The sequence below is a fragment of the Melanaphis sacchari genome, unplaced genomic scaffold (genome assembly GCF_002803265.2).
Source record: "Melanaphis sacchari strain LSU unplaced genomic scaffold, SCAv2.0 Contig10_pilon_pilon, whole genome shotgun sequence".
NCBI classification, from domain to species: Eukaryota; Metazoa; Arthropoda; class Insecta; order Hemiptera; family Aphididae; genus Melanaphis; species Melanaphis sacchari.
In genome coordinates, this window is record NW_020270420.1 from 717533 (window position 1) to 735803 (window position 18271).

Below are 18271 nucleotides of genomic sequence, written 5' to 3' on the forward strand. Positions count from 1 at the left end.
GCATTGTAGGCGGGACCCTAGCCAACTTTCTATCGTGTTCGGCTGGTGCGGCAGCATGGGACTTTACAGAGAAGAATAAGAAGAGCTGACCATTAAAACGGTGCATTTATATTTTTTTTTGTGACATACATGATACAACACAATACAACTTCGTGTAGGTAACAGTCCCCGTGAAGACTCTACTGAATCTCCAATTCCTTTATACTTCTATAGATTTCCATTATAGTAAAGTAAACTATATTTTAATCCATTACACTGTGAAATAAATTCATCGTATTTATAAACGAATATGAAATCGCTTCACGCGCCAAAGCCGTCAAATCCGAATTTACTGGAGTCAAAAATAGAGGATTTGTGTAGCTGCCAAAAAAAAACCACGCAGGGAAGCCTCCCACCCTTCTTTTGATTCACGCGCGCCTATAATATAAATAATATTATAATATCATAATCGATGTAAAATACCGTTTGTAGGAAGAGCGACTGATTTTTAATCGAAAAATTATTAAAGTCAATATGATGTATTAATACCTACGGATAAACAATCCACGTTACGCATGTGCGAATTTTTCAAAATGAATTTTTCAACGAGGAAAAACAATATATTTCGTTTGTAACGCAATATTCAATGATATTATTATAGGTCCTGTGGTATGATAAGCACACATGCAATACGAGTACACCTATATAATAATAAGATACGCACATCATTATAAGAGGATGCTAGCCATAAGCGAATCTTTTGTCTGGAAAAGCGTCCAAATGAAAGTATAATTCTATAATTTATATATAGAATTATCGCCAGGTATTTTAACTGGTTAAGTAACATTTTGGCTTTCATCGCAGCCCTCAGCCCTACAATCCTCGTGAACCTTTGTATGAAGTAAAAAAAGTTCCCATTATCGATTCTTAAACCTTAATAGGTATTTGGTATATAGATAATACCTACAGTATACTGTATACATATAAATGAATTTTAAATTATGTACCTCTATCAATGAAATGTATTCTATATTTGAGTCGATATTAATAAATCAAAAATTTAATTGTATTAATTCGTGATTATTATAATAGTTACTATGTATAATACAGATTTAGCCCGGGATAAAATTTATCCATTTTTCTATTGTTTTTCATTTGACTTCAATTGAAATAAATAATGCAAATACAGTTCAATAATTAATTTTCTGATTTTCTATTTCTTAATTTTGGACATATTTTTGATGTGAATACAAAAAAAAAAAAAAAAATGAAGGCTATATAGATTAAACGAATATTAAAAAATTGAAGTAAATTCTATATCGTTAAGATTGGTATTCATCTTTATGTTTTTACATTAAAAATATGTATGGAACTATGAAAAAAATCATGTTTGCAAATTATAATAGAATTTATTGTATAGTGTCCAATTTTAGGATTTTTTTTTTTTATAAATATTCGTAAGTATATAATTTTATGTGTTATGTTAAGTACTACTAATTATAATTACAATATAATCTGTAATCAATAGCGACCATTATACTAAACAAAAAAATAGTCGATTTTTGTGAACCAAAATGAAATTCATGTGTTTTAAACTTTACCTAACCTATAGGGGTTGAAAAAATAAATTATTACACCTTCCTATATAGTCACAAAAAATCTATTTATATAACCTATATTAAAATCTGTCCAGTATTTTTTGAGCTAATAGATTATAAACAAATAAAAATTCATTTTTATAAATTATTATGAAGATAACTGTGCCAATACACTCGTATTATCGTATGGACGCGATTCTATATATGTTATCAATTTATCATCTACACACTGTTGGCAATCTCGTATACCGACGTACATCGATAATGCGCTTACAATTCAATCTTACTATCTCATTTTGTGAATTTCTTTATACTTATTTTAAATACATTTTAGAATCATAGAGAACCAATATTATAATAGAACTATAAAAATTACACAAACAATAAATTGTCGTGTGTACTGTGACCTGTGTTTAGAGTGTTATATTGATAACAATTGTATCGAAAAAATATAATGTCTTATATTATTTACCATTTACCGCTTATGTATAATATACCTACTACTTTGACTTTGTAGCACAGTCTTTTATACTTAACATGGAGTGCGAACGTTTTACATGATAAAATTACAAATTGAATAAAATCAAATAATTTAAAATATGACAAATCTTTATATTCTAAAATAAAATAATAAATAAAATTAATCAATTGAAAATTATTTGCATATTTGTAATTCTATATTTATATTTGACTTTGTGTTCTGCCATTTTTTTTTTTTTTTTTTTTTTGTAATCGACATCAATTCAATTGTTTAGATTATAAGATAACAAAAAGCATTTACTAACTTTTGCTATTCATTATTTTTATTATATTTAAAAATTAATAATCATTATTTAGCAAATAATTCGAATTGTCATTACTTATTAAATTTAGAAAAATTATCAAGTGTCCTCGATAGTAATAGTATTATACAGTATTCAATGTTTGTGCTCAGCATTTTTAATAATAAATGAGTTTTTACCATATGGTATAACCTTTTATCATGATGTGTGTTTGATATTGATTATAAAACATAGTTGATTCATAATTATTGATCAGTATTACAACTTCATAATAAAAATAATTGATAATACTGATTTATGATGTATTTTGTTTATACATAAACTTACGACATTTTTTTTATGAATTTCTCTTTAGTTCTGGGAAAAGACAAAATGTCTTGATATTTTTAAAAAATATTTCAAAAACATACATAACCCATAATATTTTGCTAATTACGCTACTGTACTGCAAAGCATTCGTTTGGAAATATGATTTAAAAATAAAATTATACAGTGTACCCAATTCATAATTTATATATATTATATATAGACATACAGTATAAACTTATTGAGCATATAATTAAAAGCTATGATAGGATTTGATATGCCAAGTAAATAGAATCTACGATATTTTTCATGATTTAATTTGTTCTTTGTTTCTTTTTAGTTTTTACACTTTAAATAATTAAAAATCAGAATAATAAAACGTTGCATCATTTTGAACTGTATAACATATGAAACTATCTTTTCCCGATTTTAAAATATCTCGTCGTAAACTCGACATGTGTGTAATCTAAAAAAATTCAAACCGTTTTTAACAAACACTGTCGATGTTATAAAAATAAATTGTTAAATCACCAGAGACGTAAAAATAACAAACATTCGAAAAAATAAAACAATCGAAAAATAATTCAACCGCAATTACATATTATATACGAATAGTATGGCAGCTGTGGGATTTGTTGGTCAGATATAATAATATACTTATTTTTGGAAACGAAAGAAAATAATATAATATTTCGTTGTACTCCGGGCACGTTTACACTATATACTCGTACATTGTATGAGAAAAATAGATATTGTGTATAAACGTGTCACATAATATAATCTTGGAAAATGTTACGACCCACTTTTGTAAGAAAAAAAAGTTGTTCAACGGCGAATCAATACTTATCGATGGGTTTCTATTTGCTCTAACGTGTTAAACTATGGCCGATGTATTTACACTCTTCGTCTCCGCACCCACGCTTAAACTTAGGAAGGACCCACGAGGGATTTCAGTCAAATATTTTAAAACCTTGCTAGCAACTATTTACTTTTCCGAGTGTTAGGTGCGAGTTAGGTATAAAGAACATAAATTATACAATATATAAATATTACATAAGCATCTATGCATAAGGTGCATATATATGTATTATGTCTACAGCGTATACACACACATTTATAAGGATGTTTATAGAATAATATTATACGTCGCGTGCAGCTTTAACGAAAAAACGAACGTGTATGCAGGCAAAATAAAGAAGAATAAAAAAATTATTAAAAAAATATCTTCTATTATTTGCCGGTTACATAGTTGCCGGTTTACACGGTCGCGTTTAGAATCGTTTAAAATAGGACGGGTATAATCAGTAGCTACGGATCGAAATACTATAACCATACCAATTCCATACACATATTTTTAGTACATATTGCCTGCCTTAGACGTAAACACTTGTACAACAGTTGTGATATTGTACATAACCTACGCGTCTACACCGTTGTATACGCGATTCAAAAAAAAATCAAAATTGTTGATAATAACGATAGTATGTATACTTGACTACAGAGATTCAAGGGCATGCGTCAGAATGATATGTGTTTTAAGGACATGCTATTATAATGTAACTATATAACTGTGATATGAAATGAGGGCAATATTTCATTGACAAAAGGAAACAAAACGAAATACGATAAAAGAAAAAAAATCAAATAATACGGAAACGATCAACTAAAATAATATTATGTTATAAAAACTATGTAGGTACCTAGATCTAAGATCAGTGAAAATTTCGGAGAAAAATATCCAAGGCTAATATTTTATGTACTGCATTAATATTTAATGTAAATGTTAATTTTCGTATTCATTTTTAGTATTCGTAATATGTAGTTTGATATATTTACAACATAATTATTACAGATGTTTTATAAGCATAACATTTGCAGGTATCATTAAACACGCTCCGTTACCATTTGGCGTTGTTTTCCATGAAACCTTCTAGATACCTAAACTGGCTATACACCTATAGTCTACACCTATAATATATTAAGCTCGGTATGAAATATGCCACGTTCAACGAAAGAAAATACAATACATATTACCATAAGCGAATCATTCGGTCCATGTCGTTTAGCTCTGTGTTTTATCTCGCTCGAACACGATACTTTTTTTTTTAAACGATTTGTAAAAATATTATAAATTTTTTTTTAGTAAAAAACATTGATTAAAGTTAACGTATGCTAACATTGCTAACAATATATTAAACATAGCTATTTTCGAACCCGAAGAATACATCTAAATTCTAAATGTCTAATAATTATATCTGAAAAGGTTGTTTTAATGTACCATATAAAATGGTGATTAATTAAAAAGTCTAACTACATGTACATAGCTGCCCGCTATGTATAATATTAGTTTTAAATATATTAGTGATATGAACAAACGGTATTTCGGTTTCAAGGATTTTTCATTTAAAAGTCGACCCACCGACAATTGCCGGTGGTAATAATAGTGTGGGGAAGAGGGGTAGATGGCGTGTCATCAATTATATCGCTTATGTGTATATACTATGTGAATAGAGATTATTGTTGGCGCAGTTTCAAAAAATATAATGTACGTCGTGTTGAACGATTTTTCATTGCAAGTCTTTGCGAGCAAAGAGTTGTGGTAGCTTAAAGAGTTTTGTACATATATATTTTTTTCACTTGTGTATAGCGCGACAAAAACTCACCGATTTACTGTAAACTTATCTATAACGTACATGTTATAAATTGTTGTGCGTACATAGTTATATTGATTATAAAACAAGGGTATCAATGAAATTATTCAATGAAAATAATAAATCGTAATACTATTAAAGAGTAAATAGAAGGGCTGTTAACGACTGTACGCACGTATAAAATAGGTATATAATATATTTAGGAAATACGCACAGTTATGTCGGCGATATTTTTATTTTTACGGATAAACTTATACTTATTGTAGGAGATTTAGGGTTGATTTAGAGGATCCTCGTGCGCACGGAAGGTGGTTCAGTTTGAAGTGTCCTACCAGACAGAAAAATATACGATATATACGTGACCTCGAAGCATGGACTGAATCATGGGGGAGAGACTGGGAGAGGACAGTAGACTAAGTCTTACACGAAATAAAACTACCCTAGATACAACCGAAACGACTTCCCAAACATTGAAAAATCGTATATAAATACATATTATATAGATACACTTATTGCCTCTCCGGTATATCAGTATTATATGGTCCGTCCAACCCCACGAATTTTGGCGAAAGGTCGTCCAAGGTATGTTGTATAAATTTTCAATATACTATTAAAATATTTACTAGTAACTGTGCTATGCTTGCGAAAACGTGCGTTAATTGAAAATTACCTGACATGCAATCAATTGCACTTATCGCACACAATTATATTATGCGCATGCAATGTATTGCTGCAGTAGCAATATAAATGGCATTTATATCTATACATCACGTGTAATTATTGCTAACCACACTAATATATAGCAACATTGATCACTTGCAGACCAGTACCAAAATTTCCAGAATAACTTTCGAGTCACTTATCAGTTATCTCCACTAAATTGCATGTACACAAAATATATGAGTGGGCCAATTCGACATGCAGCTCGCACGCACTTCACGTACGATTTTTCTTCGAAATCGGTGTAAATATTTCACTTTTGATTTCGCGAATATGATATACTCGTGGATCCATTTTCGGAATTGATCTATAACAGCCTGATTGTCTTAAATGAAAGTTTCGCATAAATTAATCTCATTAAAATATCTCAACCGAAATTGGTATCAAAACGTATTTTATGATTATTAAAAATATGATTGAACTCGGTGTATATAGATCGACTTAAGAGTTGAGAAGACGTGACGCGACAAGTCGAATATTACTGTAGTCGACACACATTGAACCATCGGTGGGAAATGTAGTCTATAAATTATTTATTTTTAACCACAAAGTTGGAATATATCTATATTTTATTATATAATATTCGTATATGTACTGCTACTGCTACTGCTGCTGCACGAAGCTGGTAACAATAATAATGTATACATTAATATTAGGTGTATGCCTTTCGCCCCGAATGTCCTTCGGTAGCACACACGCCTCTCTACTATATCTTTTTACGTACATAATGTTATCATCGCCTCATTGTATACAGTATGTTCCACTTTTTAAGTAACACGAAATTATTCTTACAGAAGACCTTGAATTTGAATCGAATATTTTGGTAAAGATAAATGTGGCGCTGGCAGGTAATATACATTTTGTGAACGTTTTATAACTCAGACGTTTTAATGATTATTTAATTGATAAATAATAAAATCTAATGACGATTTAATTTCATAAAGTTTCTTTAGTTTAAAATTAGAAAATTAATCGAAGTAAGAAAAAAAAATCTATTTAAGTGTACAAATTGTGTACTACATCAGCGTATTCATCATTAAAATATATTATGCGGTGTATGCATTCCTTAAAACCTTAGAGATTTTGTACCGAGAACAAAATATCATTGTAAGATCCATTGACTTGGATTTCGACTTGTTCGCCTTTGATAAATTTGAATTCCGGGCTATGGCGTTATTTGGTCGTACTTTGTGAATTGTATGCACATAACAATCATTTTCCCGAAACGGTTCATTTATCTTTATCAAAATATGATCAACAGGAATTTAAGGTTTTCCGCAAAAACAATTCCGCGTTACATACTTTAAACGGAACACGCTGTATACAAAGCGGGAGAAGCGCGATTCATGGACGTTACCGCCGAATATAGGCTATTCAGCCACTATACATTTATACATTATATTATTATGCATTATACTATTATAGTCACTTGATATTATACCAATTACCTATATAATATACATAATAAATAGGTACTATGATACTGCTACTGCTCTATATTATCATAATATCATATACGTATTATATAGGTACTAAATTATAATATATATATATATACTTACTGTGTACACGTCGTGCAATATACGACTTACACGAGTGCACCACAAATCATTCGCCGCCTGCGAAGATTGTGCGCACCGATAACATTGCACGATCGCAGTTAAACACTCACAAATACACATTCACCCACAAGCACACACACAGCAGATATTATGTGCAGTGCAATAATATTTATAATAGCCGGCACGCGTGCGATCGCGGGCTCAAAAGGAATAGCGTATTAGTCTTCTCGCGTATCTATATTATTGTTACTAGTTATTACTTATTATAATAGTAATATATTATTTTAATATGCTTACGGCCTATTAAATTGTGTATGTTTTTACTGTTTGTACAAATCTTTTCCGTACGATCCTCCGTGTAGGTATACCTAAGAGCGTCGTACACTCACGATAAACGACATATAAATGTTTATATAGGTACACGCGCACGCGTTATAACATTGAATATTAACTATAAGCATCATAATATTGTGATCAGACCGTTTACGAGTTATTAATGATATCGCTATATCGTTTTTTTTTTTTTTTTTTTTTTATTAAAAATGTTTTTCTTTTGCTTTTAATCGATCCCCTAGCTTCGTTATGATCACGTGAAATCATTGTAATATTAATATGCATTATTATGTATTTTGATCACTTGCACTGGGTCGGAGAGGAAACGAAATGCGTTGAAGCACGCTGCGTCACGGATCGGCGCTAGTGGCGGCCGTTAATAATAATATTAATAATTGTCGAAAACAGGTAGACATCTATTTCATTACGCGTTGTTTTCGCATGAAATACGCGCGCGCATTATTGTATCGTTATTTGAATAATTTGAATTAGCATTTAGCTATTAATATTGCATACAACATCAACAACAACAACAACAACAACACAAGCGAACACGTGAATTAAAAAAAAAAAAAATTAAATAACTAGCTGTAGCAGTACCAATTATGTGGGTCAAACTAGACCGGGATAAAAGCAAAACAACCGGCAGATAGATACAAGTGTGCTAAAAAATAATAATCATGTATTATATATAATAACACAAACCGCATAGGTATTTATAATAATAATAATAATAATAACAAAATAATATACATTAAATTAATTTCAGACGAGCTGTTTTCGATACGGGTCAAGTGTTTTTAGCAGTGGTTTTCACGAATTGTTTTTGTTCGCATCGATCGAGGTGCAAGAGAGATCCACCGCGGCGATCTCTATATCTCCAGTATTTTCTATACTGGTAATTGGTAATTACTGGGCTCACCTACCGATATAGGTAGAGTTAGATTACTGCACGATATCATATTATATAGTACTACAAACCAAGCACGTATTCAAGATCAATTTTCAGGGAGAGAGGATTAAAATATTTTTAATGCATGAAATGTAAAATATATTGACTACTTTTTCAATATTTATTGGGATTACTTCGGTGGACTGACAATAAAGATAAACATGTTCGAAAATCTTCATCGCAGTTATTCTTCTTATAGGTTTTTAATTGCCTTAAAGTTTAAAAATAATTTTCCGTTGAAGAAGTCGACACAGAGAGTGTTGCAAGTATGGATATTTAACATCAAATATTTGGATAAAGGTGACTTAACGACTATAGTATCGATTGCAGATTTTGGAAATTCCTAATCGTGGACCGATTTTCATTTTTCTATCCACACTTTTAATTCTAATTTAAAAGTGTCATAAGTTAGTAAAAAGCCATTGCTGTTTGGATTTATAATAATTTAATTAAAAAATTTGGAATAAGTTTTGCAAACCAAAAATAATGTAATTGCGTTTTATAAATCGTTCAATTTTATTAGTCTAAAAATTGTAAAAAAAATAATATCTTATAGTACTGTTCTGATAAATTTGCTGGAAAATTATTACGATGAATAGATTAGATATTTATTTAATTAATTGTGGTATTCTAACCGTTTCATTTATTAAGCTTAATACGTTTTCTACTTCTAAAAATAATTTGTGAAATTCTTCCTCACTATTTTCATGAATTGAATTAGGTAATAACTTTCTCACGGTTATATTCACAACATTCGGATAAATCTACATTAAGTTTCTGTAGAGATTTACATAAAGACTATGTTATAGAAAATAGTTTTTCTGTTACCTATAATGAAGTTACAAACGAAATTAAAGTATTAGTTTTTGAAAGCTGAAATGCAAGTTGCGATGTTTTTAAATTATACGATGCTCAAGTCCCCTTAATGTATTTGTTATTGGTAAATATAGTTCATTAAACCGTAACAAGCAGTTTGTAAGTTCAACTCAATGGCTAGGTAGTACAACTATACATATAAAGTTTGTAGTTAATATTAATTGTTATATTATAAGTATACACCTACTTTAAACATTTGGGGTGGGGGAATTGAGCCCCTAAACTCTCTCTGTATACGGGCTTACTACAAACACACAGAGTAATAATCTTATTCATAAATATGAGTACTCGAATACTGAAATTAGCGACATCATAATATTATAGTATTGAACGAATAAGTTATAACTTATAATTACGAATTATTATTACTCGAACAATACAATGGTGTATTTAAGATTTTTTCAAGAAAAAGGAATTGGAAAATTAAAGTTTTAATACAGTTGTATAGGCAGTTTTTGGCAAATTTAACTGTACTTATTTCTTCTTTTTGCGGTAGCATGATAGCAAAGCCATTCCTTTACCTATGTGCTATACGAAGGATGGCCAACATGAATATATGTTCGTAAAATACGTGGATCAATATAATAATACCAAGAGCCAAAATGTTTATAAATACATTTTATAATATAATATAAAGTATACTAAAAAAAATTAAAATTCATAGTAACAATAAATAAATTTTGATTTTATAAACAAAACGTGAGTCGTATTTGACTAAGATGAGAATCGTAGTCGCATGCAGCTAGCAAGCCGCAAGATGGCCACCCTTGGGCTATACTGTCTTATACAATTGTTTTAATATTAAATTAATTATAGATAATATATTTAATAAAGTAATATTATAGTATTTTAGTACAATATTATTATGTAATTGACGACTGGCGTGTACGTCGCGATCGTGAATGAGTATAATATACATATATACATTGAAATTCAGAATAGCCAACTGTGAGAATGACATTTTAAAGGTCTAATAGAAAATTATGTTATGAAGGGGAGATTTAAGTATTCCATAATACAATATATCATACAGAATGTAATATTATAATTATAATTTATATAGTACCTAATAATAAAATCTTAAGTTTAAGAAATTTGGTTCGTATGTCCGTACCGACATTGCACTTGTCTATGCATTGCAAGTCTCTGATGATACGTTCATGCGAATATATTCAGTGGAATGTATTTGTTTTATATATATACAATATAATATTTACAAATACTTAAGATACTTTATAATACTAGATATACATTGTTGCGTCATCTTATTTTTTCGAATGCATAAATATAAAATAAAAATGATTGTCTGTTATGCATTTGTACTCGATATCTTATCAAAAATCTAGTACCACTTTTATTTCTGTCAATGGCTATAGAAATTTGTTATGAAAAAAAATGTACTTCAACGATTGGTTAAATCAAAATTGCACCCATTTTAACTTTTTTTTTACAATTTATATATTTTATTCTATCGTTACATTTTTGAGTAAAGTATATTGAATTTAATGAATTTAATTTATTTTCTGAAGGACTAAGTATATCATATGTTATATAGACGTCAAATTAGGTTAAGGTATAAATTTTAATATTCTGTTTAAAATTATAGTTAAAATTCTCAAATGAAAAAATATATCAAAAAGCCTCGAAAAAATACATTTTATACTTATAATATACTATAAAAATTAACAGCAATATACGTAGTCATTAGATATAACATTCAATAGTCCACGTTCGAGGGAGACTAGAGACAACCTAAGTTGTATTATATACATTATATATGTATAAAGATAAAAATAAATATAAAATGATTAAAGAACAGACTAAGAAATTTGGGCAAAACGTATTATGCTATCTCATAAGTACATCGATAATACAATGGTTTGTTTTTCTGATTTTATACAGCATTAAGATTTTACCCATCAATTATTATTAGCACCAACCCACTGTTTTGTACTTGTATAGATTATAGGTTCCGCTGTACTAGTCATTCATTCAAGGTTGAATCGTTACGGATAAATCGTGCGGACGATAAAGATCGGTTCTGGACATAATGGGTCAACTGTCCATCATTCCATGACTACTAGTCGTGTATAAAGAAACAAATGATAAATTAGTAAAAAACAACACTGAACACACTATTTTCAGTCATTAATTTCCAGCTGAGTAAACATTATTAGTGTTTTGGAAAACCAAATTTGAATAAACCATCGGAATGGTTAAAAATTGTTGATTGTGTGCGATATGCAATTTAAATTCTACTCCCTATACACAATGTTCAAATCTAATACGGAACGTGTACGGAATACAAAAAACCTAAATTTAACATCATGAAATACTGCAATTATATATATAATATATATTATATATGTGATTGTTTAGGATAATGGGATATATGATAATTATAATACTCATTGTATCCTAATCAGTAATCATATATAGAATAGGTATGTATAATATGGCTGTGCTTATCCAGCGTACCTATATAATGTGATTGTTTGTTTACGTATACATTATAGGTACATATAGAAATTTCGAACAAGGACATAATAGTAAATCTCGGATAATAATGATAATATCACAAATGTGATAATTAGAAAGAACTTCAAATTTGACACACCTTCTATGGTATACTTGTAAAAACACATAGCATGGAAAAATACTCAATTCTTAATTTATATATACAATAATTGTAATATGAATTATGATTTAATTAAAAAGAACACCATCTTACAATAATTTCATCTAGAGTGGAAGAGCACTCTTATTATGATTTTGTTTGACGATTTCTGAGCGTTCTTTTTTTTTTTCAGTGTATATGAGAATATTATTTACCTTGAACTGATAGTCAAAGTGATCATTATCCAAAATTTTAATAATCTTTCTGTGATAGAAGATTTTAGAAATTATAAGATTTTCTTATCTAGTAATTAGTATGTTATAACAAGTTTCGAGTAGGTAAGACTACATCATAGTAAATCAGTAAATTTTTGAAATAAATTTCTTTCTATATAGATTATACATAATATACAAAAACATATTAAAAATATTAGTTGTCATTTAAGTATAAATGTTCCATATAAGTATATGGTATTTATGTTCCATTATCAATATAAAATATGATACTGTTTTAGTGAAAAATAGAAGAGCATACACATATTATTATAATAATAAAAACTGTAGGTAATGTAAGTAGTTGTATAAGCTGTTAAAAATAAAATAAGAAAAATGTTCTCAAGCTAAAACCACTTTATTCACTTAAAATATCCTCAAAATATTAATAAATAATATCTTATATTTACTTAGTTTCATATATTCTATATAATATAGTGAACCATGGCAACCTATTATCTTAACTTATCTTAACCTTAAGAGGACGCTACCCTCCATGTGTTGTCACTGTCTTACAAACAACTTTATAACATAGCAAATTTGCGTTCAGTAGAATTAATTGTGTGTTGTTATCTTTGATATTAGAGTAAATTGAATTATTATCAAAGTTAAAGGTAAGAATAATCTATTCTTGAGTGTTAACTTTTTTTGATATTTTAATTTTTAAGCTAGATTATATTATTATATTATTGTAAATATTACAAAATAAGAATGCTATTAAAAATTAAAAATTGAAAAAAGCCAATATTTAAGCAAATATAATTTTCTAACCTTTAAATTTGATAAAATTTTAATTCACTTTAATATTAAAGCTAATAATACACAGTTAGTTATACTGAACGTAAATTTGCTGCGTTGTAAGACAGAGACAACACACGAGAGAGTAGCGTCCTCCAAACAAATCAAAATTCTCAACATGTACAATAAAATTGCCTTCAAACTTTCTTTCGTAATTATGTTTTTAAATTTTCGATAATTTGTATTTTATTTCGTCAATTTTTGCTTTAAGACCGTAAGTCAGTTGTATTTTATTAACATAATATTGTAATTAACTATGTGTACTGAAGTGTAGTGTTAGCTAGAACAGCTACGTAGTGTAATATCTTCAACGAAAACATGTAATTTTAAGTTGCACCTATATATTATACTGACTAATGGCATTATATTCTGACAGTATATAAAAAACTATAATCATCTTCTATAGACTAACATTACAGCAAAAAAATAAATGTACATCTACTGTTTATAAAAGATAAAAATTGTATGCACCCATCCAATATTTGTTATTATCTAAATGTCCCCAACTTATTAATTTTTTTTTTCATCTGTGTAAACATACATCATAGGTATCTATATAGTGATTTAAAAATGAATAAAATATATGAATTTTATCAAAGAAATATGTAATTTCTTAGTACCAAAACGGTTTAATACTTTTATTTTATTTTAACTTTACGATGTTGAAATATAACCTTTTTTAAATCAATTAAATATTTTATAGATTTTGTTTTATTAATGACCTATCATTATTTAATGAATATGCGCTTATTGTTTTTAGTATAATAATTTATAAAATATAGATTAGTTTTTACTTATTAGTGATTACTGGTTACTAATTACCATACATGTCTAGCGCATTTTTAATTAAAAGTAATTAATTTAACACCATATCCAAAATATATTTGAAAAAAAGGAAAAGTTTAAATCTTTGATAATTTATTTGTAGATGCATTTATGATTCATGATTGAACGGCGATAATAAAATAAAGACAAATATTCAGGTTTAATAAAATCACTGTTACCATACGAGTTCATTGACATTTTTGACATTATTTCTTCAAGGTTTAACAAAAATGAAATGATTTAATTTATATTTCTGTTTTGGATAAAAGCTACTTAAATAATTCTGATGTTATTTAAATGGAAATTTTATATTTAATAGTATTACTGTACTCCAAACAATTGTTATTGAGGCTTTAATTTTTTAAATTGTATTATTTTAATATGTCTACATATAACTGCATATTATTATAAAAGTTTAATAATACATTTTCAGTTATAATATAAGTTCAAATTAAAATTTTTAACGAACCAAGCAAAATGTATAACAATTTTGAAAAAGTAGAAAGAGTAAACTTTAATATTGTTTAATAACTTTAAAAGCTTAAAATCTGTGCGATACGTTTCAATAACGAATGCAACACATTTTGTACAATGGGAAATAGTAAGCACTACCGACTAATAAAAAACGATTACAAATCACAATTTTGTAAGAAATACAATATAGATAACCAAAAAAATAATATTTAAACGTAAGACTAACGAAAATTATTATTTCCAATATTATAGAGAGTCCCAAAGGTATACACTATATAAAAGTATATTTGGCGAATATATTTTCTGAATTTGCAATTTTTTTATTTTGAGTTAATTTTTTGGTACCTATCACAAACAATTAATATTAAACTAAATCTCTAGGGATAAAAATGTTGAACTAATTATGTTATTTTAATAAAAATTGAATATATTTAATTTTAGTTTATATGTATAGCAAGAAGAAGAAAGGATTGTTAAGACAATTATGAATTATTTATTATATGTCACCAAGAATCGAAATAATTATTTTTGTTTCTATAACTGCCTCTAATTTTATTTTGTATATTAGCATTTAAACGTGTTATTTTTTTTGTTTAAAATTACCATACAAGTTTGTGTATGTCGTGTGCAGCAACCGTACGTGATAATAATATCCTATAATATTTTATGACCTTTGCCGGTACAAAAAAAATAAATACATTTTGATTATCCCTCCGTCCCGAAATCGTAACGTAATAATATTTTATTAATATCGTCGTGTCTTGCGTGCGGTTATTATTTTTTTTTTTAAATCGAACGCTGCACCAAATGTTTGGGGCGATAACGGTAAAACTGACCTGCAGCAGTGATCAACGGCCCTTCCTTGTCGGCGGGTGCCACCAAGGCGTCTTGACTGTGCCACATGCCGGCAATTTTTCTGAAAACGTCTGACAACCGTACGACTTCGCGGCGACGGCTGCTGCTGGACATGACGATAGTCCGTACTGGAACGCTGTCGGCCTAACACTGCTGATCGCCGGTGGCGGTGGCCTGACAACAACGACCTGCCGGGACGCCGCGCCGTCGCCGCCACTTTCGCCGGGCGGCGGACAGCTGTTGCCTCGTTGTTGGTCGAAAACATATGAGAGAGAGTAACCAACAGCTGATCAGGCCGAACAGCGACTTCAGTATTATTATACACGTCTGTATTCCTTTGTCTCGGCGGTATCTGTCGTGCAGGCCGATTTTTCTGTTTTTTTTTTTCTCTCTTTTTCGACGCTCAAGACCGTCGCTTTTACAACCGAGATTTTCAATGCGGGGAAAAAAAAACTACAGCACTCAAGTTCGAGATAATGTGTGTATTTATGTCGCGCCTACGCATACGGCCACATGTATCTGCTGGCTGCGCTACCACAAGCTTCGCGAAGAAAAATGATTCTTCCGTCGTCCTTTCTCGACTTCGTATAGGTTTTGTACCTTTGTTTTGCTCAATAGCAACTTATAATAGGTATCTTTAATAATATTACATATACTATCGATATTCTAAACAACAAAGACCAAACCTGTTATTGCAGATTATATTTGAATTTTTGACTAGTTGTTAATGAATTTGAGTAGCGTGGCGAGCGATGTCCGTTACAATTTATTCTTTAACACCCCGTATTTTAATACTGTTTTCTTTTACCTCAATAATAGATTTTTTGCTAAAACGTTTTTAGCAAAAAACGTCTGATTAAGAATACACAATGTAAAAAATATCAGTGCCTAATTAGAATAATTTAAAAGTTAAAGTGCGCTCAATAGTTATTAATATTACGCAGCTAATGACTGATACAAGACTGTAGTACGTATATTAACTTCGAACGTAGTATTACGAATTATTTTTTTTTAATACACCAAAAAATGTTTTAAAAAGCTTTAAAAAATCTATATTTATCAAACGGCCTACTTAATGAGTTTTTAAATAAGGTGATGTGTCTTTTTAATTACATTTACAAGTACTATTTGATATTTGAAAAGGTTTGAAAATCACTCACATATTTTTATTATACAGAGGTAAAATATTTAAAAATACAAATGTTTTTATATAATATTACAATTGCATACCTTACGAGTGAATTATTTATTTTATGAAAAATGTTATAATACATTTTTAATTTAGAAGTATGAAATGTTTGTACCTACAGAATTGAAAAATATATTTCATTATAACGGCATTCAACGTGTTTTTATATATACTGCAAGTACCTAATTTATTCCAAATTTGTCCTTTTGGTATGAATAATATTTTCACTGACTTTTGGAATTGTCCAACATTTTTCTAAATTGACTTCAAATCACTAAGGTTATCATAATATTGTAAAAATGATTTACATAAAAAACCAACTATATTCTCACTATATTATACATGACTTCGTCATAACAATTTTTTTCTCTTCACCCATAAAAAAGAACGATTTATATGTTATTCATCGTATAATACGAATCAACTATTATGGAACTTCTTATTTCATTCACCTTATTTTTCATTTTAATGTAAAAACTAATTTGATTGAAACGTAAAATTAGTCTTATACTTTTGCATCACCTGTAGTATATTTTGATAAATCTTAATGCATGACGGATGTACTTGGTGTCAGTAGTTCATATATATATCTCACATGTATGATGTTATGGCAATTTGTACTGCAAATTCTGAATATCTGAATTATCTAGATATTCAAATATCTAAATTCGTATTTCAACTAAAATTTAATTAGAATACGAATTTTGGAATTATAGGGTCATCCAAATAACGAATTTATTCAAAAGAATTATTTTTTTGTTACATTCCCTGAAATCTGTCGGCTGCCTACATATTGTGATGGTGTCATGGTGATATTATATTGCTGCGACAGCCCTGGTTCTAGTATTTACGTATTTTATTTAAGTATTATAGTATTTATTTATTTTTTAATTGTCTTTAAATCCTATTAAAGTAGATTTTTTAATCATGTACGATCTAAGTAGAAAATTCAATATAATCAGTAACCTTAGAGTTTAGTGAGAAACTGAGAACCTTTAATAAACGCATGTGTACGAAAAAGTAAAAGTGGATTACGGTAAAAAATACATTTTAATCTACAACTAATTTAATAAATATATTTATTAAGATCTCTGAGTAACTTACAATTAAGTATAATATGTCATATAATATCAAAGCATGAATAAAATATCTTCTGAGAATAAAAATTCAAAAAATTGTCTTTTTGAGCACATTCTTGAGATTAAACTATTTAAAGGTTCACTGTAATAATATACGTAATATATCACATTCATGCAGTTTATGAATTCATTTTTTTTTTTTACAAATTGAACGAATACAAATTACGACTTAATCTATACATTTTGAAGAACAGAAATCAATTTTTTTTTTTTTTTTTTTGATGAATTAAAATAATATTATACTATTATACTAGGTTAAAATGTAAAATATTCTTAAATAAATGATTTTTATATAGATACTAGTAAATACTAAATAGTTTTACGACTTAGAAGTCACTCAGCT

General features: G+C 28.5%; 1 protein-coding gene across 1 annotated transcript in view; it reads right to left on the minus strand.

Moving 5' to 3' along the window:
- Positions 1-15750, minus strand: part of LOC112603538 (protein charybde-like) — a 37666-nt gene extending 21916 nt beyond the window's left edge. The window contains exon 1 of the mRNA XM_025352155.1: positions 15582-15750. Within this exon, the coding sequence (XP_025207940.1) occupies positions 15582-15714 (133 nt within the window). The 5' untranslated portion in view covers positions 15715-15750. The remainder of the gene's footprint in view (positions 1-15581) is intronic.
- Positions 15751-18271: the final 2521 nt, after the last annotated feature.